The 27,636-nt window shown below is 31.7% G+C and overlaps 2 protein-coding genes across 4 annotated transcripts; one reads left to right on the forward strand and one right to left on the reverse strand.

Moving 5' to 3' along the window:
- Positions 1–292: 292 nt before the first annotated feature.
- Positions 293–3,345, reverse strand: LOC123710402 (polycomb group RING finger protein 3). Its single transcript, XM_045662267.1, has 5 exons — positions 3,128–3,345; positions 2,572–2,724; positions 2,147–2,289; positions 1,834–1,977; positions 293–1,567 (listed from the first exon to the last, which is right to left on the reverse strand). Exons 1-5 carry the CDS (start codon positions 3,237–3,239, stop codon positions 1,442–1,444), a joined length of 678 nt encoding a protein of 225 aa, XP_045518223.1. The 5' UTR covers positions 3,240–3,345; the 3' UTR covers positions 293–1,441.
- Positions 3,346–3,761: 416 nt separating this feature from the next.
- On the forward strand, positions 3,762–27,224 carry LOC123709319. 3 transcript variants are annotated; one of them, XM_045660544.1, is made up of 9 exons: positions 3,762–4,006; positions 4,609–4,758; positions 4,846–4,919; positions 13,243–13,288; positions 15,556–16,670; positions 22,280–22,394; positions 22,922–23,043; positions 24,053–24,149; positions 24,454–27,224. In XM_045660544.1, the coding sequence occupies exons 3-8, from the start codon at positions 4,871–4,873 to the stop codon at positions 24,133–24,135; spliced, it is 1,530 nt and encodes a 509-aa protein (XP_045516500.1). In that variant the 5' UTR covers positions 3,762–4,006; positions 4,609–4,758; positions 4,846–4,870; the 3' UTR covers positions 24,136–24,149; positions 24,454–27,224. The 3 variants fall into 3 exon arrangements, with proteins under 3 accessions (XP_045516500.1, XP_045516502.1, XP_045516501.1); XM_045660546.1 differs by lacking the exons at positions 3,762–4,006; positions 4,609–4,758; positions 4,846–4,919; positions 13,243–13,288 and adding an exon at positions 13,719–13,842; XM_045660545.1 differs by lacking the exons at positions 3,762–4,006; positions 4,609–4,758; positions 4,846–4,919; positions 13,243–13,288 and adding an exon at positions 15,025–15,047.
- Positions 27,225–27,636: the final 412 nt, after the last annotated feature.

The raw sequence follows: 27,636 nt of genomic DNA on the forward strand, positions 1-27,636 counted from the left end.
GTTTTATTCATTACTATTAAATTTATTTCGTGACTGCATCCAGTTCAAATATGTTTTAAATAAAACTTTGTTATAGAAATGGCAACGAACTACCTACCGATTTTTCGCAGTAGAACCAACTTACCGCTTCAGTAAGCTATTATTATAGCTTTATAAAAAGCTTTCTATATCAATCAACATCTTGAAATACATTTTTTGAATGGACTGATTACTGCGTTATTATGGATAAGTTCGCAATTTCCAATGGAGTGTAAAAAAAAGAGAAATAATTTCGAATCATATATTTTACAAAACTGTAGTCAAATAAAATATTTTTATAATTAAATAATCTTTTCTGTTGAACTTCGAAAATTTGACGTAGTTACAACAATATAACAAATATGGAACATTGAACTAATAAAATAAACTAAGGACATAAAAATAATTAAAGCGCAGTGAGCGAAATACATATAGAAGAAATAACTTATACAATTCATACAGTGGTTAATGTATAAATTGACATAGAATGAAACATTTCATAAATTAAAACCGGCCTGTGACAATTTTCTATATTATCATGAATTTTAAGCGAGTCTTATTCATAATAAGATCGCTTTTTTATAATTGAACTTTTAGACAGGAACAATGTGTTTGATGCAAATGGTATCAAACAATATTTCCTAGTTACTCATGTCAACTTGTACTGGTACACAAATTTATAACCACATCAAAAATACAAAAGGTACATGGTTTACTATACATTTATTATTTACAATGTTAGTTAATGCTGGCTTATAAGTAATATTGTCTAGGAAAATTATATAAAGAAACCTAAAAAATTTGAACTATTAAATTATAGCTAGATAATATTTCAAAATTAATAATTGTATGGTAGGAAGCCATGAATTAAGTTGTTGCTTGTTTTAATTAAGTTAATGTCTAAAGTGAGTAACATAAAAATAATATTTACAGAATAATATAGTTCTTACTAGCAGTGCAAACTAATTCTAATATGATAGGACTGATTTTATATTTGATCATATAATTTTAAACAACAGACTACATTTTAATTTGTATGATGTCATTATTATGTAATAGTAATTAAATAAAATCTAGATATATTTTTGATCAACCATGATAGCAGACATTGATGTTGGATAAGAACATCAAATGTTAGAAAAATTCAAAACTGTTTTTATTAATGAAAGTTATTGATTTTATGTAAAAACTAAACCATATTGAGAAATTAATATACTTTATTATAACTTTATATCTATAAAGAATTCTTATCAACCTGAATTTTGTGGGAACTGCTGTCCAATAATGTGATTCTGAAGGTGCTTAAAATCTAATACAATATGTGGTCATTAAAGAAATGACTCCCTGTCACATTTTGGTTAAAACCTAACTGCATAAAAATGAGTCATATAGTAAATATTATAAATCTTCTTAAATTGTAAAATTATATATCTATTTTGGGCCTATACTGTAACCGAAGTGGTGGATCTCGGAACCTCCACCTAGTGACGTAAACAAATTTCAATGTGTGGTCCTTACCTAGTAATTCGTCATTACATAAAATGTCAATCTGGAAAGAATATGTTTACAAAAATTAACAAATATAAAGTACATATTGACCTGACAGAGGAAGTATGTTTTTACTTGTTATTTGAAACAATTTAGTGAACTGATATGTTATATAATTTACAAAACATTGAAACATTTTTAAAATAGAAAAATGTTATTATTGTTCAATAATAATAACACAAATTTGAATTAATTGTGATTGTATTATAATATACACCATTATTATAAAATATAGTTTAATATATAAGAATAAGATACAATACTTACTTCTCTATATTTCTCAATACCGTTTAGTATTTTCTTAGCTATGAATTTCTTAAGGTGTGTGATAGTTGCCTGCGCTGAACATCTGATAAAACCACGCTTTAGTGTTCTCAGTGATGTTGATATGCACTCCAAACATACATTTACCTGCCCAACAAAGATTTTTCTTAAATTACAAAGCTTTAATTTTATAACGTATTATACTTCAGGTTATTAACTTACAAAAATTTATTAACATATAATATTTCAACTATACGAAAATAAGCCACAAGAAGTTAAAAATTATAATTACTAAGAGTATATCAACTTGACTAACCTGTTCATCTTTCCTGTGGCAATCACTATTATCTTGCTGTTCTGGCTCGTCACCTGCACCAGGTTTGTCTGCAGCTAGAGCAGCATCCTTAGGACATGGTAAACCTCTTGCACGGTAAAAGTCTCGTTCTCTCTTAATTTCATCTAATTAGAAATATCGTGATTTCAATGTAAAATAATTTACAGCTTTTTTCGTAAGTCTTTTATTTAATCATAATAAATATCCAGCCAGATAGTAAAGCTGCTTGATGTAGCATGATTTTTTTATGGGACATTATCCAAATCAATCCAAGAACAAGTAGTATCTTGTGTCAATAAATCATTTACATCAAGGACTGTTGGCTTTTACCAAATTATATTTTCAAATGTAATATTTATAAATCAAGAAGAGAATTTTAGATATGATTTTTTTGATTGGGTACTCACTATCCTGTAGGTCTGGTACTAGTTTGTAAACAATGTCCTGCATGGTGCGATCGAAACTGATGTACTGTAGTGGATGTGATTGGTGTATCACTATGTTGCATGTTGGACATGTATTATTTTCCTCTAGATGTTTCACAAGGCAGCTTTTACAAACTGGAAAAATATTATTTGCTATTAAGTCCTGAGCCCTAAAATTAAGTTATAGAATTGTTTACATGGTGAAATAGTATCCTAGTACCTTGCCTATACTGCGAATCATATTGCAGTTTTTCAAGAAGCATTATAATACATATAATGACAATAATGATTTTAAAAGGTCAACTCAATTTATTAACTTATTTAATAGTCTGTGAAACATATAGATTATATACTGGATTAATTTAAAAAAATCTTCTTTTAATCCGAGTCTGAAAGACTTCAGTTAAATTAAGGTTATGCAAAAAAACTAAACTCCTTGAAGTTTTGTGAAATGGACACAAAAATTGGCCCTTTAATTAAAGTTCCAACTCCTCTATGCTAATAAAAGAATAAGATTGAAAACAATGAATCGACTTACACGTATGAAGACACTCAGTGACCGTAGTAGCATCGATGAAGTATCCGCGGCAAATCTTACAAGTAATGTGACTGTTTAAAGTTTTTAACTTTATCCTCCTTTCCATGGTCATCCTAATAATAAAGATCTTCGCAAACCATTCGTTTTGGATAGGAAATTATGAGAAAACAAAAAATAAAAGCAATACAAACGCAAAGTCAGCAGAGATCAAACACCAATGACAATTGACAACTAAGATTGATAACGCACAAATCGAAACACAGATGTACGTTAAAACATAGATATAGCATCGTAAAAAGCAAGTGATCAACTTACAGGTGATATCTCATTACATTACTTTGTCTGTGGGTAATAAGTATTTAGTGATGTCCTCATGGTGATGAATAATGATATTTATGTACCGAAATTAAATGTCATACACCTTGTACACGATAGCACGTAAGAAGTAAAAAATATAAGTATGTAAAAAACGTTAATTATAATATTACAAAGTTAATAATAGGTATTTGTTATTTTTGTATAGTTGTGTGAATTATCTTATAATTGTATAGTTATATTGTGTAGTATACCAGTCATTATTATTTTTGCCCTAATATTGTTATTAAGTAGTGGTACATCACTATGTAAACTGATTTTCTTCATTTTTCTTGTGTGAAATTTTTACATGTGTTAGTGTTTGCGAAAAACTGAATATGGACGAATAGGTTTTAAAATTACCTAGCGTGTGTTGTGTACGTTTGTTTTAGATTATTATAAAACATACTTCGTCAAGCTGGGTGCCAAAACGGTGGAAAGGTTTTTGAACCTTGCCGACGACAATTTTATTGAAGATGTCAAAGAAGACCTAAAATGTTTTTTTGCGGAAAAAAGAGTTGACAGGTAAACAAATTATTATATTGTTTATGTATTCATTTTAATGGACGATAATCGTATATGCTTAGTTTGAATGAAATTTCCGATAGCTTATTTAATTTACAGTAAAATCGTTTGCCGACAAAGGCAGATGTATGTTTCAAGGTTATGAATCAGTGAACGTAGGACGTATTGAACAAACGCAAGATAAATAGAGCATAACGAGATGACACCTTGAACAATAATAAACTCAATTGAAAAAAAATGCATGTATATTATAATAATTTTCGTGACATGATTTTTGGAATTAAAGTCCGATTTAAAACTTATATAGCTCTCCTATCTTAACAATAATTTAAAAACTGAGTTATTTGTATTGGTTATATACTTCCTTATAAATATATTTAAATCAATCAATTAAATTATTTTATTACTTTCTGTTTTATGCCAAACTTAATATATTAATATTATTTATGTTTTTTAAACATTAATGCAAGATCCGGTTTAAATGTCTATAAATTAAGAAATTTTCAGTTTTCCCATTCTTACAAACAATTATATAATAAAACCTAAAAACAATATTATTTAACCATTTACTTTCTTAAGACTCAAATATGGATGTGTTACAGTGTTCTAGTATTTCCACCTGTGAGTAACTACCGAAGATTTCTTATCCATCGCTGTGTGGAGCAGTTTAGTCAACCAGATCTTGCCACCTTCTCTATAGGTGTCAGTGACGAGCGACGAACTGTTGTTTGCTATCGAGATAAATTACTGAGGTAATCCATAAAGTAATATAAATTTAAAATTTAGTATGTTTTGTATTCATATGAATGTGTATATAAATACTTAATTTGAATTTTTAGTGATGAAGCTTGTGCAAGACCAACCATGGTCCTGACACAGACAGAAAAGCCGAGTGACACCCAAAATGGACAAAGTGAGTTTGTATTATTTTTTAATTTGTAGTCAGTAGATTTTACCATTTTGCTTTGTGGCCTTGTGGTGTATAACCTGGACATGGAGTATAAAACGGAGATCTCAAGATCTATAGTCAAGGCTAAAAAATAATTGTCTTATATTGGTAGGCATAGAATATATGTATAAATTAATTTTTACCATTTTATTTTGTACCAGAAAAATATTTTATCTGAAATACTTTATATTAGAAACATTTATTTTATCACATTATAAAATTACAAATAAATCAAATTCTTCCTTCATCATCAAATTCAAAAACTCTATTAAAAACGATGGAATCTTTAAAAACATTCTACATATTTAAAAAAATTAACCTATGTATTTTATCTTTAACAATATCACTGACAAATCAATGCACCACATATTCTCGAAATTTATATTTCTAGTTATCCATATTTATATTTTGTTTTTAATATCAAACGACTCCCGCGACGGCTCGTCTTGTTTATACGTATTGTCTAACAATCTCTTTAAAATAATTTAGATCAAAGAAATTTTTAAATTGGAGTAAGAAAATCGGTTACATTTTAGTATTACTTGATGCCTAATACAGTTAGGCACGGAAGTGCAAGTAGTTAATAATAAATAATATTAATAATAAATTAAATTTAGGAAATAATAAATGTGTAGTCCCGTCACCCGTCTAGGCATGTGGTAGTTGTTTTTCACCGAAACAATTATTACGCATAAAAAATTTAAAGTAGCAAAATACTATGTTGTCCAACAGGCGGCCTTATTGCTATAATGTTATCTCTGCCAGTCGAAATATACGGACAATCTAAACCACGGATACGATACGGCAGAGAATGGTATTTCTACTGATGGTATCTCAATTATAATACCAAGGGCTGATTGTACAACGGGGTTCATGCTCGATGTCGATATGATTCTAAATTATAAGTTCCTCACTATGTATATCTATGTAAGTGTTTCCAACTTCCACTTGGACTCTGAGCATTGTTTTTTTTAAATTATTAATTTTACGGCCTGGTAACGAGACCTTTAAGCCAAGTCTTATTTTTGGTATCTTACTATTGTATTTTTGGAACAAAAGTAAGGTTTAATGTAGCATTTCAATTCGCTTTATACGTATTTAATATAGACGTAAGTCGATTGCCAGTGTACTATTCAAAAATGAACAACGTGCGTGTTTCGAAACATGTTTGGTACATTATAACGTATAGCCTTCAATTAATCGGCGACTGCGCAATTTTTTTTGCAATATTCAACCGATATACCAAATAAGTACACAAGTATTAGGATGTATGTTACTAATTTCCCAAAACATTCTATTTGTGCGTGTGTCTGTATTATGAATACGAAATTATTTTTTACATATGAACCATAAAATTACGTATTAAAGATATTGACAGATTAAACATGCATAAAACTGAAACATTTTATTTCTATTAATAGGTATCTATTAAATTAATTTAACTTTACTGAAATTAAACCTATAAATAATTTTAAAGAGAATCCGTCGCCGGTTATATTTTAAATGCAGCGTTATTAGTGAAAGCGTTGGACATTCCTCGGTGAAACGTCATTGAAGCGATATTGTCTTCCTAGAAATAGGCCACGACTATTAATTTCCTTTAAAAAATAATAACGTTATTGTCAATTATATTTTTTTGTTAATTTAGCTAAGCACTTTTTGCACAATACCCTTATATATATTAGATCCTTACATATGAAATTGGCGTTTTGTATGGGAGGAACTAAACGTCGAATATTTTTAAATATAATATATTTAATTAATCAAAGTATGAACCATTGTTTTCTATGCACTTTTGCCATCTCATAGGTAGTTAATTGATCCCTTTACTAAAAAAACAGTCGGACGGGAATCAATAAAATCTGTGAAGGCGATTTGGACTGCCCCATCAGAGTTAAATTTTTTCCCTTGCAAGAAGGCCAAATTTCGAAAAAAATTGTAATCTGTTGGAGGTTGGTCCGGGGAGTACGGAGGATGTCTTAGACATTCCAATTGAAGCTCTTCTAATGTGGTAGTCGTCTGTTGTGCAGTCTAGCGTTGTCGTGAAGTAGCAGTGGCGTGGAGCGATTGACCAGCCTACTTTGTTTAGCCGCTAGCTTTTCCATCATGGTTTGCAATTGCTGACAATAGACATCAGCCGTAATAGTCTGGCCAGATTTGAGAAAACTGCACTGAACAATACCGGCACTAGTCCACCAAACGCTAAAAGTAACTTTTTTGGGGTTAATTTTCGCTTGGGGCAGGATTTGGCTGGCTGGCCAGGATCCAACCATTGCGCTGAGCGCTTCCGATTATTGTAAAGAATCCATTTTCATCACAGGTAATGATTCGGTTTAAAATACCTTCATTATTGTGCCGGTTCAGTAATGTAACGCAGCAGTCGACGCGCGTTTGCCGGTTTGCTTCAGTCAATTCGTGAGGTACCCTTTCAAGCTTTTTAATCTTGCCAATTTGCTTCAAGTGAATTAAAACAGTTTTATCACTAACTCCGCAGCCTGCAGCTATCTCGGACGTGGTTTGCTATGGATCCGCTTCCACAATAGCCTTCAATACTTCTTTATAAACTTGGGTCTCAGGCCGTCCACGGGGCTTGTTCTGCTGGTCGAAATTTCCAGAACGAAAACGTTGGAACCAAAACGAACTGTGTTTTCTTTTGCAACATGACCGCCATACACATCATTCACCCTTCAAGTCGTTTCCGCTGCACTAGTGCCACGGCGGAACTCGTACTCGTAAATAATGCGATAAGTTTTCCACTTTGTAAAATGAGTGATGCAAACAGAAAAAACAAAAGAATGACGCATCGAAGCACAAATACATGAGTAAATAGCTGTACAAATTTGAATTTGAAATTCCTAATCAAACAGGAGGTATTTGAGGTCAAAGTGGCCAGTACGACAAAACGCCAATTTCATATGTAAGGACCTAATATTCATATATATTAAATTACGAGGTATGCGTGAAAGAGATCTGGTGAGCGAAAAGGCTGCCCGTTTTCTTCCATTTATGTTACCTATTTCTATATGTACTATTCATGTAACAAAGTGTAAATATATAAATAACGTTAAAAGGTGCATAACTCTTCACTAAAAAATGATTTATGTTCCATTATTATTACAATTTTTAGTTGTTCTAGAATTTAGTTTCTCAAGTTACTGCTATGTAATAACGCGTTGCACAATAGAAAAGATTACGATGCTACATAAATGTCAGAAGTTAATTATTGTACGCGTTTAAGTCGCTGTTACGAATTATTAATTTCGAAATACTTAAACAAGAATGTAAATCTTTGTATTAGCAATCCCCGCGGGAATAAAAATACTGTGGTGAGAATATACACCCCATAATGTCTAACCCATTCCAATATTTCCATGGTATTCATATAGCTTATTGATTTTACGATTTTAATATTAACCGTAACCGGAATAAAATTTCTATTTAAGTTTATATTCATTTACGTAAATTTTAATATAAACACTCGTAACGAAGAGATTTGTAAATTGATCTATGTTAATAGACGTGTGGAAATAAAGTCCCGTAAATTCACCAGAGGACAGGGGCAAATATTGTGTATTTATCTTAATATATCATACTAATATTTTCTATATACAATATGTACTGTGTAAACAACCAACAATCATGATGCGTGGGCAATTGAGCCAAGGCGGATCTTTGTTACAAGTAGCTCGATTACACATCCTATTAACTATAACCAATTCACTAATGGCTTAAACCCAAGTGATGTATAACATTTAATGATCAAGAATAGTTACATAAGATAATAAAGGCTAAATATATTATTTGTCCCTTTGTATGGCACCTTATAGACAAAGATAGCCTTGTGTCTTTCTTGTGTTTGTTTGCCTCAATTATTTTTATTATAGCCTACATAACTCATTTTTTTAGAAAATACACTTAATTCATAATGCTCTATTAACTTGATATATAAGCTTTATAAACTGAGCAATAAAGTTTATCAACTTGAGATATAAACTTTATTAAATTGAGCAACAAACTTTTTTTAATAATATATATATATATTCGAAAATGTATGTTTACAGAGATTAAAAAATGTTGATTTGTAATTTATGTATTATGATTAAGAGTAGTGGTTTCCAACCGCACATATAAAAAATATTCAAGACATTTTTTTTGTTTAACTTCACATCAAGTGAACTGTCCTGCCTCCTCCTGATTATTAGATTTAAAAATATGAAGCTGTAATGAACAAGCCATTATGCAAGTCAAGATTGTAGATTTACGCGGCCTGTGGGTGTTGTTTATTCTATTCTTAGATTGCATACGTCTAATCTTATATTTTAAATCTGAAAGTTACGTCTTAATTGGATAGGACTTTTTTTTGAGAAGAACTAATTTTTAATATAAATTGATGGCTATCAAACCGGAACAAGTATAGTTAAGAATGTTTAATAAATTTTGATTTATATTATGACTAGTAGTTGAATCCGGTCGTTCAACTACTAGTTATTTTCTTGCTGGCGATTGATGATTGAATTTTATGTGTGCTAGTATGTAGATATAGTTGTGGTTCAAAGAAAGTTTAGTGGACGATCCCGTATGCCAAACCAAGTTGACTTTACATACGGAACTGAGTCCTAAGTCTCATTCTTAGTCTGAGGCTAAGAGAAGAAAACAGTAGAAACAGACAAAAGGTCTCGTATGTTCTAGCAAGGAAATATACGCAACCAATGATTTTATATGGATATATGATAGTCCAGATTCCTCTGTTACATTTCTGTGCTACGTAAAACATTCAACGCTTGTTACTTATCGGATTATATAAATGAGTTGCAAATAAGGATTTATTTGAACACTTTCAAAGATACATAAGTTTTACGTTTTTTGTATTTCCCTTAAAGTATTGAACGTTTACTATTCAAACGTGGATTTGCCTTAGCCAAGGTATTTGAACTTCACCTGGAAGGCTATACTCAAAATCCATATGGTTTTTAAATAAAGTTTTATCAATATAAATTTGATATAATTTTTCAACTTATCGGGCAAAAGGAAGTAACAAGTACAAAACTCAATATTGAAAACGGCAAATCACCAGAGCGCTAGCGATGCTTGCTGATGTTGCTTATTGCGATTTGATCGACCACTTACCGCATAAACGCATTATTGCACATTAGCCAAGATTCGTCCTTCACAATGCCGGTGATCGGTGACATAACATCTGTTGCAAGCAAATGACCAACGAACGGGGCCGTACAAGTAGGCCGCCGAGAGTGAAAGTAGCACGCTGCACAGAGCAGGGCATATCTGAACTTTGATTTTGTAATCTATGTTATATTTTATCACTGGTAATCTGTGTATTGTTCTATGGGAATTTCTTATTGCCCACTTTAAAAAAAATAAAAAAGTTATTTAAATCGAATTGCATTTTAAAATATTGTATTATATTTAGATTTCCTTTCCTTTTTTCGTAAATGTTTAATGTATAGTTACAATCAATCCAAATTGTTAATTCTAATATATATATATATAATTGTTCCTTGGTAATGAAAATATAGTATTAAGTATAATCAAAATTTTGCTCCTTGAAGCTCTGTAATATATCACTTTCGAACGCAGGTTTGACTGTTCACACGGACAATTCACTTAAATTTACATATTATGTAAGTAATCAGATTAGATTAACACATAGTCGGACTTAACTATAAACTGTACTAACAGTACTTCATTCATATGAACATACACTGTAAGCAAGCTTTAACGTTCGAATTATATCAGGGCATAATAAGCTTTATCTACCTAGACCTAACTGCAATACTCGGCCGCTTATCTGATTAAATTGTTGTCCCAAATAGTCGCAAATAATTTGTTATTGCTATATAAATGCTTTTGGTTGAGTTAAGATAATTTTTTAAACTTATTTAATAAACATTTTATCCCAAGTAGTTATACTTTATTTTCAATAACGTTATTCCGCATCATAAAACACAACAATTATATAATAATTGACTATTTTTATTACAGCCAACACATTAGTTATCGTTTTCAACCAGTTTTATTTCCTACATTATGACCACTCTAATATATTATGTTTTCCTCGTAATAGTGAAAAGTGGTCGCAAGAATTTTCTCGTAATCGGTACATTTTCCATTGACCCAACGAGCGTGTTGCATAAACTGTTATAGATTTTAAACATGGATTTAGAATATAAGAACATATACATATTTGTATATGAGCAGTGTTGGCCTAGTGGCTTCAACGTGCGAATTTCATCCCTGAGGTCGTAAGTTCGATCCCCGGCTGTGCACCAATGAATTTTCTTTCTATGTGCTCATTTAACACTCGCTTGAACGGTGAAGGAAAACATCGCGAGGAAACGGGCTTGCCGTAGACCCAAAAAGTCGACGGCGTGCGTCAGGCACAGAAGGCTGATCACCTACTTGCCTATTAGATTAACAAATGATCATGAAACAGATACAGAAATCTGAGGCCCAGACCTAAAAAGGTTGTAGCGCCATTGATTTTTTATTATTTTTTATATAAATATTTAGTTTGTGTGATTTCAACACAATAGTGTTAATAAACTGTAGCAAATATGCTACAGTTTTCTCCAGTAAATATAAGCATTAAAGTAATGTTATGTTTGTGGGGCATTCAATTAATTAAACAAGCATTTTATTTGTCTGTGTACTAATTTTACAAATATAAATATTACATTTAAAAAATGTCGGTATATAAATAATAATCCTTAATTATAATTTGATATTCACTGTTACTTCTTATTGAAACCTTTAAGGGTTTTTTAATTTAAAGATAGCACTTTGTATCTTTCGAGGACCTGCTGTAAAATGTAGTGTAAGCTATTGCTAACAATATTTTGGACAGCTAAAGGAAACTTGACTTAACAGGATATATCCTAGATTATAACTTCGAATAATTTGCGGCTGGCGTGACTCGCTAAGATATTGACTTTTTATTCTGCTTAAGATCGTAACCATTACAAACACGCAAGTATCTTTATGCGAGAAAAGTATTCGCAAGAAACTATAACTGAAACTATCCCGGTCCCTCTAATCACGGATCCTGTATAATATTACGAAAGGGATAACCGTCAGGATTCCTCTAGCTTCGTAAAGCAAAAGAATTTAAGTTGTCTAGTCTTCCGTGCAGTAATAAAACAGTCGTGACTTCAGTTGCATGGGAACGGTGCACTGATGTAATCCTACGTAACATTTCTTGATCGACGTTCTGATGGGTGTTTATGTTGCTTGCTACTTGCAAATCTTGTAAATATATATGTATATAGTATTACTCATATATCCATAAAACTACAAGTTTTTTTTCTTGCTATATAAGGATTATTCGTTTGCTTTGTATTAAAGTTTAACATATTTTCAATAAAAAATACGACTATAATTTACTGTGCGTTTTTGAGAGTCGTTTTACAGAGGCCCAGGGTTTGATTCCCTACAAAAAAAAGTTTTGTAAAGATAGTCCTAAAAGGTCTATCTTATAAAAAATACAATGAAACAGGTGCAGCTATGCATCTGCCTCCGTGAGCATTGCGGGACTGCTAATTGATTTTGTTATAAAAGTTACCTATCAGATTTATTATATTATTTTATTTTAATTAATATGTTTTTATAAAAATACTAGCTGACCCGGTAAACGTCGTTTTCCATGTATAATTTTTCAAGGAAACATTTTAGTTCAATAAAAATAACCTATCTATAATAAAATATTATTATTATAATCCTATAATAAAAAATAGGGGTTGATCCTAGAGGGGTGACAATTAAGGGTTGTATGTGTTTTTGTATGCTGTATTATAAAAAATTAAAACAAAATATTGTCTAAAAAATAAAAATATATTTTTTATTTTTACTTATATATTTATTTATATTCTTATTACCACCCCCACTTAGGGGTTTGAAAGATAGATAGTAGCCGATTATCAGATTTACTGAATATGCATAAAAAATTCATATGCATCGGTCGAGCCGTTTCGAAGGAGTATGAACGAAGATTGTGACACTAGAATTTTATGTAAAGAGATTAATATGACGTGATATCTTCTATTTGCAACGTTTGTAATCGTTTTTCCTCGTATATTATTCGTGAATATTTATATTAAATATTATTTATATTTAAAAAAATACATTCATGTAGTCTAATTGATATAATATTGTCCCTCAAAATCAAATTAGCTAACAATGATGAATCGTACTCAAGTTATTATTAAATTTGTTGCGATTTTCCTTTAGATTGTTTTTGTATCTGACACGTTGTTGACATTATGTAACATTGCAGATGCGGTGGGGAGCTCTGCGCGAGCGCAACCTCAGGAGAAGCCAAGGTAAGACTTCCTACATCTCCTCATTCCTTTATCAGACGTCGTGAAGGGCGAACGTATACGTACCTAGTGATTGTGCTATCAGTGTTTTTGTGATTGTGCGTGGATTTATGTGACTTTGGATTGTGCTAAGTGAGTTATTGTCAATTATTATTTATTTATACAGTTTAAGGCGTAGTTTAATTTATATCAGAATGGTACAAAGGGCTTATAGATCATGTTTAGGTTCTGTGTTATGATTGGGCTAAATGCGGGATAAATATGCACAACAATGATTATAACATTTAAAAGTTTAATATATTGAAAATTTTCGATTAAAATCTAAATGTAACATAGGTACTTGTGTGTTTGTAATGTTCAGCAAACGTCAATTCAGGTAGTTGGTCGGTCGAGGCTTAACAATCACTATCATAAAATAGTAATGTTATTTGTCTTCCTGTTAAACAATGATGTCATATTGCATAGTTTATGAGGGAATGTTGTGCCGAAAGATTCAGTAGAAATTATTTAATCTATTACAATACAGATTAAAAATCTTTTTGATATTTTTATATGACGTAAGTATAATAACCTGAAATGTTGTAGTATGTTTTTACAAACAAATATTGTTTATATCAAGCAGTTTGTGCTCACACCTTGAGTCAGGGAAGACGTTTAAATTCGTAATTTACTGTTTACATTATCTTTTCGTGTATGGCGTATTGCATACGTGACAATTTATTTTGCGTCTTAATATGACTTGCGTCTTTGAAATTAGAAACGCTATATTTTCGGAACTACAGGTATCAGGTACTAAATTTATCAACGTTGCAACAATTACATTAGTTTATCTTTTCTTGGAATAGCCAAGACCTTTGTGCTTAATATTTGCACCCTTACGGTGCCTTACAAGAATCAATCAATTACATGTCTTATTATGTAACGCATAAGGTGTATAATCCTTGGTTGGATTTAGGGCAACCAATAATTGTTACGGGCCTAAACGTACTTGACTATGACAAATGGTCAAAAGAGGCGAAAATGTGTTATGATTTACACATACCAAGCTAAATAAACAATAAGATATAATCAATTTAATACTTCTAAGGTATTTCGTATACGTAAAGGATTTATTTTTGCCTTTTACTTGGCCTTGTGTAGATGTATTAATGTCTTATTGCGTACGTAAACCCCAGTTATTTAATTATATAGTACCTACTCATAAGTAGAATATGTAAACTCTGAACAGTAATGTTAAGGAGTTTAAAATTAAATGGATTTAAGTGTTTAAATCCGACGAAGATGACTAGAATCTTATTAGTTTCACATTGTGTTATTATTGTTAACACAAAGTAAAAAAGTATTAGCTTAGTTGGCTAATGGCAGGCAAATCTGATAGTACTTGTTTAAATTATTATTATTCCCTAACCCATGCCTCAGAAGTGACACATTTTGGGCATTTGATTATTAATACGTATTATAAAAACTTTTTGTACAAATTTTAATCATTGATTAGATCATTTTTACAAATATAACCAACACAAGATAACAATATCGTTATTTTATCAAGGCAATACATTATGTTTATTGCTTAACAAATTACACCAGACTACAAACCATTTCATAACCTCAAAAACCCCAACAGATAAGCAAATAAACAAAGATTAGAATGCGCGCGGTGTATTGAAAGTATGTCGTAGTGAGAGGTTACATTCGGGTGACCTTGCCCCCGATTGTTACTTAACAGAGAGCAATGGACAGCCGCGGCCGGTGAAATGCTCAAGTAGGTTAAAGCGTGCTAAGAATTTGGCTAAGTTGTTGCGAATTGTGGGAAATGCCGTGCACGATAGGTGTCTTAATGAAGAAAATTGCATTCTTAAGCAAAACTTAAACAGATTTTTTTTTCTGTAGAATCTAATTAAGCTGTTAAACAGAGGTTTCCATATTTGGTAAAAATGCATGATATATGCTGATGTTTTTGTAGGTAACATATTTCTACTGTGACAAATACTACATGCGTAAGTACTAAGTACTAACTTAGAAGTTGTTCTCGAGGTGCATGGTGATGCTACGTTTGATGTGTCATAAAGCAACGTAAATGTGCTATTGTGTTGATACAATCAACAATAACAAGTCGGAAACCAATATTCTTAGAACCTACCATTCCTTATTGCAATTTCATGTAACAATAGATGCGTTCACAATGCGACAGAGTTGTCATTCTTGCGGAAGCGTAAATAGGTGAGAAATAAAACTAGGTTACAAAAACATAACCGCGCCTTTGTTTTCAGATCCGGTTCGTCGAAACCCAGACGACCAGATCGAGCTGTCTATGTTCCAAGGGCTTTGCGAGGAGGTGCAGACAACACCACAGATGAAAACAAACCTTTAGAAAACAAGCGAACCAGTCATAGCGCCGACGGAAAGTGTCCAAAATCTCCTGGGTCCAAAGAAAAGTCCGTTCACGGTACACCCAAAAGATCTCTAGACAAGAATTTCTGCAACGTTTACACACCGCCTCATCTCAGGAATCAAAGATCTCAGACAGCACACATCGAGAGTGAGCCTCCTAGCGAAAACACAACCGTGCCTTTCGGCTGTCAAGTGCCAAATAATCATAGTGCAATATCAATTAGTGATAATAGTTATAAAGAGTTAGAAGGAGAGAGTTTCTATATAGGAGATTATTTTGCTAACGGACAGCTAGGTTTTTACTCACCTAATTTATACGAATACAACGATATACAAAACGTCGAAGATTGGAGGACAAATGAAACTGAAGACTTGAATATGTCACTTCAACAAAATCAAGGCAATATTATTGATAAGGATTATTTATATGACAAAGATGAAGATGTCGAGAAGAATGAATTGAAGCGAGCGTCACAAGAAATTAATAGGAGTAGTAAGAGAATTATCAAGCAGACGTTTGACTCGGATGTTTTAGTGATATCAGATCCGATAGAGGAGCCTGTTAGTCCTCGATCGACAAGTCCACGAGAGAAAGACGAAAATGAACTACCAAAAGAGCAGAAAAAGAAGACTAAACCGAAATTGGAAGCAAAGGTATCATTAAAACGCGAGGAAAACGATTGGGATGCAGTGTTTGATGATAGTGGTGAATGCCTGGACCCGTCTTTACTAGAAGAGCTTACATCTACTGTTGGGAAAGTGCACATATCAAAAGCTAAGAACAATTACGATCAGTATCAAACACGAGGTCAAGCGTTATTCAATGGGCCCTATGACGAGACGTTTGCGCATGTCGTGGAGGTGTATGATTTTCCAAATGAATTTAAAACGAATGATATATTGTCGCTGTTTAGTGAATATAAAGATACTGGGTTCGAGATTAAGTGGGTGGATGATACGCATGCCTTAATTGTATTCAGTAGCGCAAAAATTGGTAAGTTTTAGCTTGTATTTTTATTACTTTATTTTGTCATTGAATTCGTATAAGTTGTATTTAAAAACAACACATTTAACGAGTATTCGTTGCTCGGGGAGGTGCTTTTTTTCAATATATACATTTTCCGATAGCCCCGACTCTTGAGGTGGGGGACCTTATTTTATACACATAGTATAAAATCACATATATTATATTCATAGGCGAGTGGAAGCGTCTCGCCTCTGCTACGCTCTTGATGCAGTGAGTGACTCATATCACTATCTTGCTACAGAAATCTTCCAGTTGCGATCTGAAGCTTCTTAATATGGGTAAATGCTCAGTTCTTACCTTTATATCGTTTTGTTGCTCCAGATCGCACTTTGAGGTTCCAAATACAGAACAACTTACAAAGCGTATAAATGCGAAATATTAAACAAACACTCAACTCACACTAATGTGGCAAACATTAATATAATCACTATTATTGATAAGAACTTTATTTCTCATTAAATCAATGTACTTTTTGTTTACATGAGAAACTGAATATATACGAACGAGATACCGTCTCCATCAGCCGTCCTAATTTTAGTGTACTAGGTCCATTGTGATTTATATTTTTAATGCTCTTTTGAATTGGTTAAACGCGCTAATATTACGAATTTTAGACGGTAATTGATTAAATAATTGCACACCCTCATACTTAGTAGACTTCTTCAAATAATTTCTACGACGAGTATTGCGTTTGATTTTTTTAATAAGCTAGTATGGAGAGTTATTTAATTTTTTTCAAATTAATATACAGGTGCTGTAAACATATATCTTGATAGATTGTATTATTAGTCTGTGTTATTGTTAGTAAGTTAAATGAAATGTGGCTTGACTAAACAATTATAAATTAAATGACGTACATATTGCGGATTACACTTTGATATTGACCTGCATATAAGTGATTTTAGTTTGGAAATTGTGTGTGATTTTTGAAAGTTCCACTTCAAATATAAATGAATTCCTACGATAATTCATTTTATTTGTAACGCTTTCACAACTATTGGTTTTGCCAGTTTTGATCTTATATAGAATTTATTAACATGTAAACAGTAACCACATCGCGTGTTCCGATCTGGTCTCATCGTTCACGCCTCGACACATTTCTAGACCAGATTGTAGGTGTAATTAACCAGTCCATATAAACATTTTATTAATTCCGACAAATACTTATGTAAATGTTAGCGTGTAGTTATTCAATACGTGCATTTAAAAGATTAAATATGAAGCCAGGTAAGCGTTATTGTTGTGTTCAATGTGATGTTCCGCAACCTTGTTCATACATGCTGATACGATAAATATTCCATTTTTTTAAAGTATCATAAGATCTAATTAATTGTTAGTAACGTTTGCATCTTAACCGCTGAATCATTTATGTATATTTGAAATGATATAACTATAGCTATAGTATAAAAACTATAGTATACGTAGGAAATGGCTGACATCTTTAAATATATAATCAGTTTTGAATTTGAATTCTGCTTCAATATGCACATGTGGTCATGACGGGTCTACTACTCTAAGTGTTAATCATTTTTAAAAATGTCTATAAATAATCGATATTTTTTCAACACAAACACGGACGATTAATTGCTAAAATTATTGGAGTATATTTTGAAATAACACTATTATATAATAGAATGCATAATTCGCATAATATTCAAGTTCAAGGCGTCATAGCGCCCGTTCTGAATAAATATCGTTTGTGAGAAAAAGTAGGACGACGAAACCGAAAGTTGCCGAGGTAAGAGTCGATATGTTTTTAACTTTGTAATAAAGTTAATATAAATAACAATATTTACATATTACATACATTATTATACAATATATATTATAAACATAAGTATACACTAATATTACTGTAACAATTATCTCGAAATTATGGTCGTGTTTTCATAGGTAAATAAATTATGTTTCTGACAGATATATTCTTATATCTTTAATAGAGATCACTTTTGAGCTTCGATTATTTTTTATTAAATACTAGCGGACCCAACACACGTTGTCCTGTCTTAACTATGAATATTGATTTCTTATTGGTATAATTAACTAAAATGCTTTATGATATACAACATTCTTCGTTGGTTTTCCTACATAATTATACAATTAAAAAAACAAAAAGTAAGTAGGTTACATAAGTTATTAGGCAACAGGCGGCCTTATCGCTAACAAACGATTTCATCCAGGCAACCTAATAATATGGAACGATAAAAAAATATAAACACCTACAGAGGGTAAAAAACAAGAAGTGCAAAATTGATTAACAAAAAGTATACTCAAAATAACATGCAACTATAACTAACATTAAATAATCCAAAGAAAAAATATAAATAAACAGACGCGTAAAAGCTCTATTAGAAAAACATGGATTTTATTGATAAACGATATAATTTTGTCTTACGTCCTCTTTGGTATTATTTGCAGCACGCATTATGTCAATAGCCAACCTATGTAACCTTTACATCAAACAAGTTTGAATTGTAAAAGCGCACTGAAAAAAAAATGCTATAACAAAAGTATGGATTACTTAATTAAATTCTCTAATTATCTGCGCAGTTTCCATATTTTCTTCTTTCAGAAGAATCTTCTAGTGACAATAACTAAAAAAATTAGCGAAATCGGTTCACGCGTTCACGCGTTATGCCGTGACCAAGGGAAATAGGGATTCATTTATATATATATTCAGCCTATATTAATATTATAAAGCTGAAAAGTCAGACTTATAATGCAACCAAATCTCGTCTTTGGTTCACGCGATCCTAAAAGTATAAAGAAAAAGTTATACAAACTCCGCTTGAGAATTGTTAAAATGTCAAAGTTCAAATAGAAAAATAATTAACAGCTCTTAAAAGCAAAATATGCTTGAAGTTCTACAATTTGAGTAAAGTTCTACGTTTGTTAGTTATACGGGCCGTAACTAGCAGATATTAAATTTATTACTCGACTCGGCGTTTAGAATAAAGCTTGAAATTCTCATTTTTAAATTATATATTTTCTCATAACATAACACAAATGTATAAAAAATATTTTTGTCATCGATATAACAGTTGTGTGACAACACATCACACGAATAGGAATATTAATTTAAACACGGCATACTGATTATGATAACGAGCAGTTAAATGTTACGATAAATAACGCAATACATTGCGTCAGTGTTACCAGCTATGACTTCACACCGTTTGCCGGTTTTTCGTTATCGATTTAGGGAACATGTAAGAGATATTAAACATTTTCTAATGGAGTTTCTTTACCGCGATTTACAAAATCGTTTCAGGCCAAAGCGCCTGACGACCTGTCTTAACTATGAGGATTGATTACCAATATAATAACTCAGATCAAAGCATTTTCATTTTTCTTACGTCCTCTTTGACGATATTTGCTGCACGCATTCCGGTAATGTTATGTCAAATGCCATAACATTACATCAAAAAATTTTGAATAGTAAAAGCGCTATGCACTGAAAAAAAATGTTATTTGGTGGTTAAGTATTCTTATATTTTACAATTATCCGCGCACTTTTATCTTATTTTTTCTTCTATCAGATCCTTCTCCCGACAATAACAAACACAACAAAAATAGAATTAGCTAAATCGGTCAAGCAGTTCACACGTGATACCGTGACCAAGGGAAATAGGGATTCATTTTTATATATATAGATAAACTAGCATTAATAATTACTGAAATTACCATAGCTACACATAAATACTGAGTGTAATACTCTGTTTACAGCTGCGCTGTTTCATCTGCGACAATTTTGAATAATTAGTTTGATGGACCAACGCAAAAATAAATGTGTACATAAGTCGCACAAGTGTTTCCACTTGAAATATACCAAGCATGGCTCGGGCGTTGATTGAATCGACTGCGACATCATCTGCCAACGGAGTTTTTAATATATATATATTTAAATTATGACAAGTTGCGTTAATAATATTCATCGAATTAACCAAATAAATTATATAGTTCTATTTATTGGCTAGTATAGTGGCTATGGACCAATGGACTTTCTGTTTATATGCGTATCTACCGTGAGTACACCAGGCCGCCTCATTTAGACCCAAACAATAGACTCCATGCCAGGCATAGAAGGGTGATCTTCTAGCTTAAGAAAAACAAATGGCCACAAAACAGATACAAAAATCTTAGGCCCAGGCCTTAAAAAGTTAGTAAAGCATCTGCCAAACTAAGGATGGGCTGTTAGGCTATACACGGATTAGATGGAGCTTAGTTTCAGTTAAGCAACAAAGCTTTTATACAATTCCAGCTTATGTAGGTAGGAGGTATTGTGACATAAGCGGTCGTGCCTACTTTCCACTAGGTCGAGGAAGTTACTGTTCGTTAATGTGATGTAAGTGGTCCGGGAAATGTCATGTGTATGGATTGAACGGGATTTGGTTGGAACGAATTTATTTGATATCGCTTGAAGTTGAATATAGTCTTTGGAATTAAGTAGTTTTTTAACAAGCCGGGGAGGCAAGGGGAGTCGGGGATATAAAGTAATTCTACGCAGCCGTGGACGTTATTTTTTTTAATGGTTTACCGTCACTGCTGAAAGTCTGTCACACTGAAGCTGTCATTCCCAAGGTATGGGAGCGAGCGAAAAGCTGTACTGAGGCCAGCAACTTGAATCTACGTTAAGCCCAATTTTTCAAATAAATATTGTTTTCTTTTGATCTCATACTGGAAAGGAATATCTCGTATCTCTATTCTATAAGTGTTGCCATTACGTATATAAACTTTAAATACCGATTTATATAGTTAAAATTTACGTGTTGAGGTCAACATCCGATACACAGCCGGTGATTGCCTTATATTACTTGTATCGAATACACACGTGATATTGATTTTTTTGTCGAAATGGAATATAAAAATATATATAGTTTCGTTTTTCCTTTATAATAAAACGAATATTTAATAATGCCATATCGATAATAACATAATTAATAGATTTTTTTTACAGGAAACAATTTTAAACAGTGTTTTAAGTTACAAAACTATATTATTCGCGTTATAAGAAGTTATATTATTTAGATTAAATGGAAGATAAGATGGTCAAATAAGTCTTGTTCTTTACTGGTAATATAAATACTATGAGTGCCTCCAGGCGAGGCCTACAACCTACTTACCGTTCAACGACCGCAGTGACGCAAGAACGGGCAAGTAGGCCGGCGCGCGCGCACCTTTTCTTAACCGTTACTTATCCCGACTAAATTGAACCTAATATTTTAAAATGAAGCTGTCATGTTTTTGAATATTTCAAAAAAACACATATATATATATATATAATTCTTGATTGAAACTTTTTTTTACCTTTAATGTGTTAATATTTCTGTTGTTGTTTGGTTTAATTCATTAAAATAATCGTTTTCAACGGGCGATAGTTTATTTATATCTATACAGTTTCATGACACAAAGCGCCATCTATGTACACGAATAGTAATTAAAGCATTTCGACATTAAACTCTATAAATTGTTGCCGGTCTGATTGTTATGCAGGAAGTCTTTAGATTACACCCAATTTTTTTTTAATAATTATGCGTGTTAAAGCGGGTTTTGATACATTCTGCTCACATTTTTAGCTGCGGAAGTATTGTCTACTCAACGCTCGCTTGCCAAATGTCGGCCGTTGCATGCAGCCACCCTTGAATCGCGAAATAAGGCAAAGAAATGTGCAGAGTTCCTTCAACCATACAGGTGAGTCATTTGTTGTTTATAAAAAAAAAAATTAGATGGGTTATATTGGCGACATTTTGGCAAATTTCAGGGATTATTTTCAGGTTAATGATGTCCATGTCCCTTAGCTTTTATTGTATGATTAAATGTTTTGAGGTATAATCTTGTGCCGATTATTCAAGTGTAATTGTTGTTTTTTATTTGCCGACGACGGCAGTTTGATGGCGGTCGTTGCATGGTGCAATAATTCAATCATTTTGTTTGAAGCTAAATGTCAACTGTCATCAAATCAAAACTGTGACTTGATATTTGTATTGGTACTTAAAACTTTGTGCGACATCTGTTACCTATACCGAATATAAGTGATGTGACATATGTTCTTGAGAGCGATAATGTTATCTTAAAAACTAAATAGGTTTTTTATTTGGACCAAAATGGACGTAAATTTTTTGACGATTGTAATTCTACAATTATTATTAAAAATGATAAGTATAGATCGATATAAACCTTACGTACAAGTTATTGCTTATTTAATGTTTAAATTACAGACAACGGCCAGAAACGTGTACTGCGCTTGCGAGGCGACTGGTCTCTGGCGCTTTGGGTGTGCGATTGAGCACTGCCAGACAGGAAAGAGATGAAGAAAGACGCCTTATTACTATTGCTAGAGGTATTTATATTTCTTTATTTTAATGGAGAGAGTTAATCAAGAATTGATAGAGATCACAACTGTGGAAGGTACATAAACCCAAGCTAAATGTAGATGAGGTATGTATGGATAATAGACCTTTTGGTTCGATCATTTGGTAGGTTCCTCGCTAAGTTCGCAAAAGTGACTAGTTTTTTAGTAGTTGTATGATGTGATCATAATAAAGCCTTTAATTTGTATATGGGAGTGTTCAAGTATGACATCAGGCATTTTTTTGGAGATTCTTGACCCCCACGAAACGCACGTTTTCTGTATCCAATAGTAAAACGTTTTGTGACCACCCCCAGCTACTCTATACCTAAAACTTACCATTATGTTGTGTAAAGTACTGGAAAGTCGAAAATAATATTATCAATAACTCGTAATTCAGACAACCCAAATTCGTTACGTAATACTTGAACGCTTTAATAGTAGAACGGATGCTTGAAAAGCTGTGAACTTTTCTAACACACTGTGTGAATTAGGTCAAATACCAAATGACCCTTACCTATTACCTAAAGATAAAGCCTACCTCGGTAGGAAGCCTCGTTTCCAATCCTTAAAAGTTAGATACAACCTCAGAAAGATTACTTTTTTAACCTCGCATTTTGTTTGTTTGTAATATCGCATTACTTACAACTGTAATGTAGTAATAATTATGAAGAAATAAATAAATATTGATATGTTAGTTTTATTACATTTCTTTACACATATATAAGCTATTTTGCTTGCTGCTGATTATAAAGAATATTGAATTTAATGAATGTTAGTATTTTACAGCGACATCTATGTAATTGTCGGTGAACCACGCGTTGTATAATTTAAATAGTAATCTTCACTAAAGCACAGTCTAGTACGTACCTGCAATGAGCCGTGAGTGGTGCGATCTCTGTAAAGATTTTTCTGCGACTAAAACTTTTGATTGATTTTTAGACCCACAATGAGTAATAAAAATACGAAAATAATTTAAATTTTTTTATACAATTTTCAGAGAAGAAACGCAAAGCGGCCCTTCATAAAGAGGCAGCTTGGGACGGCTCGCTTGAAAATTCGTTGCAGTCGTTAGATACCTGACCAAAATATATTGGGTAATGTATAACCAAAATTATGTAGATTAAATCGAATATATTTATATTAATATTTTTAAGTTGTCTGGGATAATTTCTGGATTTTTGAAATTAATTTACCAATAGAAAGCAACGTTATTTGACAATGCCATAGGCTTATATTTTAACCCGAAGAATAGTTATATAGAATAGAAGAAAATTTTAGTTTATCAAATACAAAATTGATTTAAAAGTTGTTTTATAAGTCAGGCGAAAATTAAAATAACAAAACTATATACTATACTACTGACTATAATAAATAATAACTAAACCTTTTTTATTTTAGATCAAGCATGAACACCACGCCCACTCGGACATAGCTAAATAAAGTTATTTTTTATAAACAATGCATAGTTGCGGGGTTTTGATCGCCGGCTTAGTTATAATTAGTTGAATTTTATTATCGTAAAGGGGGCGACTGCAAGCTAGTAGCGGAAAGATAGATTAAAGCAAGTTTCAAATGTTATCTTACATAAAGCAAATTAAATAAACAAAAACTTTAGTAATATCCAAATAAATGATAGATTTCTTGACTTCGTTGGCCTGATTGTTTGTCATTTCATGAAATAATCGATTTTACAATCTGGCCACGACAAGAAATGAGCTAAACAAACACATGTTCGTCTTATAAACCTTACATGAATTTGGTTCAAAATAGCATAGCGCCCTCTTTGCGTCTGTAAGAGCCTGATTAGTTTAATGCATAAAAATCTCAAATTTTTTGCTTGTGTATCCTATTTTAGTATTTATCACAATTTGATATTTAAGTTGCGCTCAAATATTGAGATTGCTTTATATTTCTTATTTTCCAAGGCCTTAGCGCCGATACGTAAAAGCGAATTGCGCAAGAAATGTTGATAGATTTGTTAGGACTCCGGATAGGTTAGCGCTCCGTGGGCATATTTGGATCGAAATAAGCGCATCCACGGTAGTGGGGAAAGTCGTGTTCCTCCTAAGGCCTCGGGAGAATTATTATTGGACAGTCTTTAGTATGAAGATCTAAATTTACGTTATATGACGTTCAACTCTTAGACTAGATTATTTGAATACTTGTGTGTGATATGTAACTACATGACAATGATTGAAGTTTATTAATAATAATTTTACTTTCAACCAATTATTTTACGTTTGACAATGAGTACTTCTAATAAGTATATGTTAATTCATCTACGGTACGTACTAACAGAAAATTTAAGATTCAAGCAAATTGAGCTTTAAATATCTAATAATACGACCTAAATTAGTAAAGGTATTTTTTTTGTTTGAGATATGTTATTACCGTGTTGCTTTTAACTGTAGCTTAATTCTTAAGACCAAGAGCCGAGATCAGTTTAGCTTGTTAAATGTGTCCTTATAAAACTAAGCTTAACGAAAATTGCACCTTTCCGCCTGAAACTTGAAATGTTTAATATTTAATGTGTTATTAAATCACCCATACTTGCCATTGTATTTTTAATAAATGTTTGCCAACGTGCATTACAGTAAAATCTTCTAGAAACAAAATAAAAACCAATTGCACATGTATCCACCTTAAAGAGACACACAGCATGATTTATATTAAAAATATTTGATTATATCAAACAAATATAAAAAACATGTATGTTTAAGGGGATTGCAGTAGAATCTCGTTAAGTCAAAATCCGGAGAAAGTCGAAAAAAAATTCCATTGCCTTCTGCTGAGCCCCTAAATACGCGGTATCTCGAATCACTTAGACTTTGTAACTCGAACAAAATGTTATTTCCCTACGAAGTATTGATAATACATATTTATACTCTATGACTCGAATTTCAAAACGGAGACTGTAAGTCGTAGTTAGTAAAATATCCGAAATAATAGCAATAAAATCCAAAATTAATGTTCAGGTTTGGGGCGTAAATCTATTGTTTTTGTCTTTCACACGTGCAGTGAATACAGTACATTCATAATTTTTTTTACTGTTCAGTTTACTTAATTAATATGTAAAAAAATTATATACTACAAATATTAAGTTGAACTGTTATTTATATTCCACTCTACAAATCGAAAAATACACAAAAATCGTGACTCTGTAAGTCGAAATATCAACAATTAAATCAAATATATCTCGAAGTTTTTGTCGAATTTTTTTTCCCTTGACATTCGAGTTATCGAGATTCCACTGTATTTTGGGAATGATTCAATATTGATATGTCAGTATTAATCAGCTCTTCTTAGGTAATAATGTATTAAAATTTCATCGATAATATTAATAGGGAACAAGTCCGTCAACTTTACAATTATTACTGACCTTAGTTTAATATTCAGGACATATTTCTAGTTTAGCTGTTATATGGTTTGTTTTCTGTCAGAAATCGGCTTTTATATATAAAATGTTGCATTAACTCATTACAACTTAATTATATATTGCTAAGTCAAAAGTAAAATAATTTGTTTAATTATTTCGCCAAATGTGTTGAATGCTTGGTGTGGTCAATTTCTAGTCTGCTTATAGATAATGATCAAAACCTCCGCGTATATTTTTAAGCAATAAATTGTCTATGAATAAAATAGTGTAGACTGAAATAAAAATGTCTATGGGTCTGTAGACTCGTGTTCTTTTTATTTATTATGTGCACCGTTTTTATATTCTAAAACATTGTAGAAAATTTTCCAAATATTCTGTCAATTAACATTTTAATGGGATTTTCGAATGCTGTTGTAATGAAAATGTTACCAAATTATACTAAAGATACTTATTTCTGCAGTGTTTAATAAGATTATTACTTTGGAAATTTGTATCTCTATACGTGATTTATATACATCTGTTTTAACTCAGTGGTTCTTTTAATATATTGGATTTGATTCACAGGAAATATTAGGCTTTAGTCAAGTATTCACTTTTAGCTATTAACCACTGCCGTCCACACATACTCTTAGAACTATTGGTTGTATTTCCAACGATACAAGTATTTTTTTTTCTATATCTAATCTGTAGTTGTGATGTCTTGTGACTTTGTGCTGTATCTGTACAAAAATTATAGAAACTTTATTTTTGTAAACACTCTCAAGTTGGCATAATAAATAAACTGTGACTTATATACGTGTGTGTATGTGTATACGTTTTTTTCACCTTACCTATAAATAAACAAAATTATTATTTTTACAGTTAATATCAAGTTTTTATTTATGATGAATTAAATTATAGGTTAAACATATTATAATTTTAAGATTCAAAAAAGTATGGTTAATTTAGTTTTTGGTGCAAATTATTTTAACGTAAAGTCATTGAAATCGGCACATTGGCTTAGAAGAAAACTCTTGTAACTTCCAAAGAATATTAAATATAAGGTTTCACAAATAAACCTACATTGTTTATATTGCTACCAGGTATTTCAAAAGTCTACAAAGTTACAAAATATTGTTAGGATATGTCTCAACTATTTTGTTCCATTGATAATTTCTATTGTTTCTCAGAACAATATCCGTAGCCGTAAACAATAAATACTTTCT

This window comes from Pieris brassicae, chromosome 5 (assembly GCF_905147105.1).
Source record: "Pieris brassicae chromosome 5, ilPieBrab1.1, whole genome shotgun sequence".
NCBI lineage: Eukaryota > Metazoa > Arthropoda > Insecta > Lepidoptera > Pieridae > Pieris > Pieris brassicae.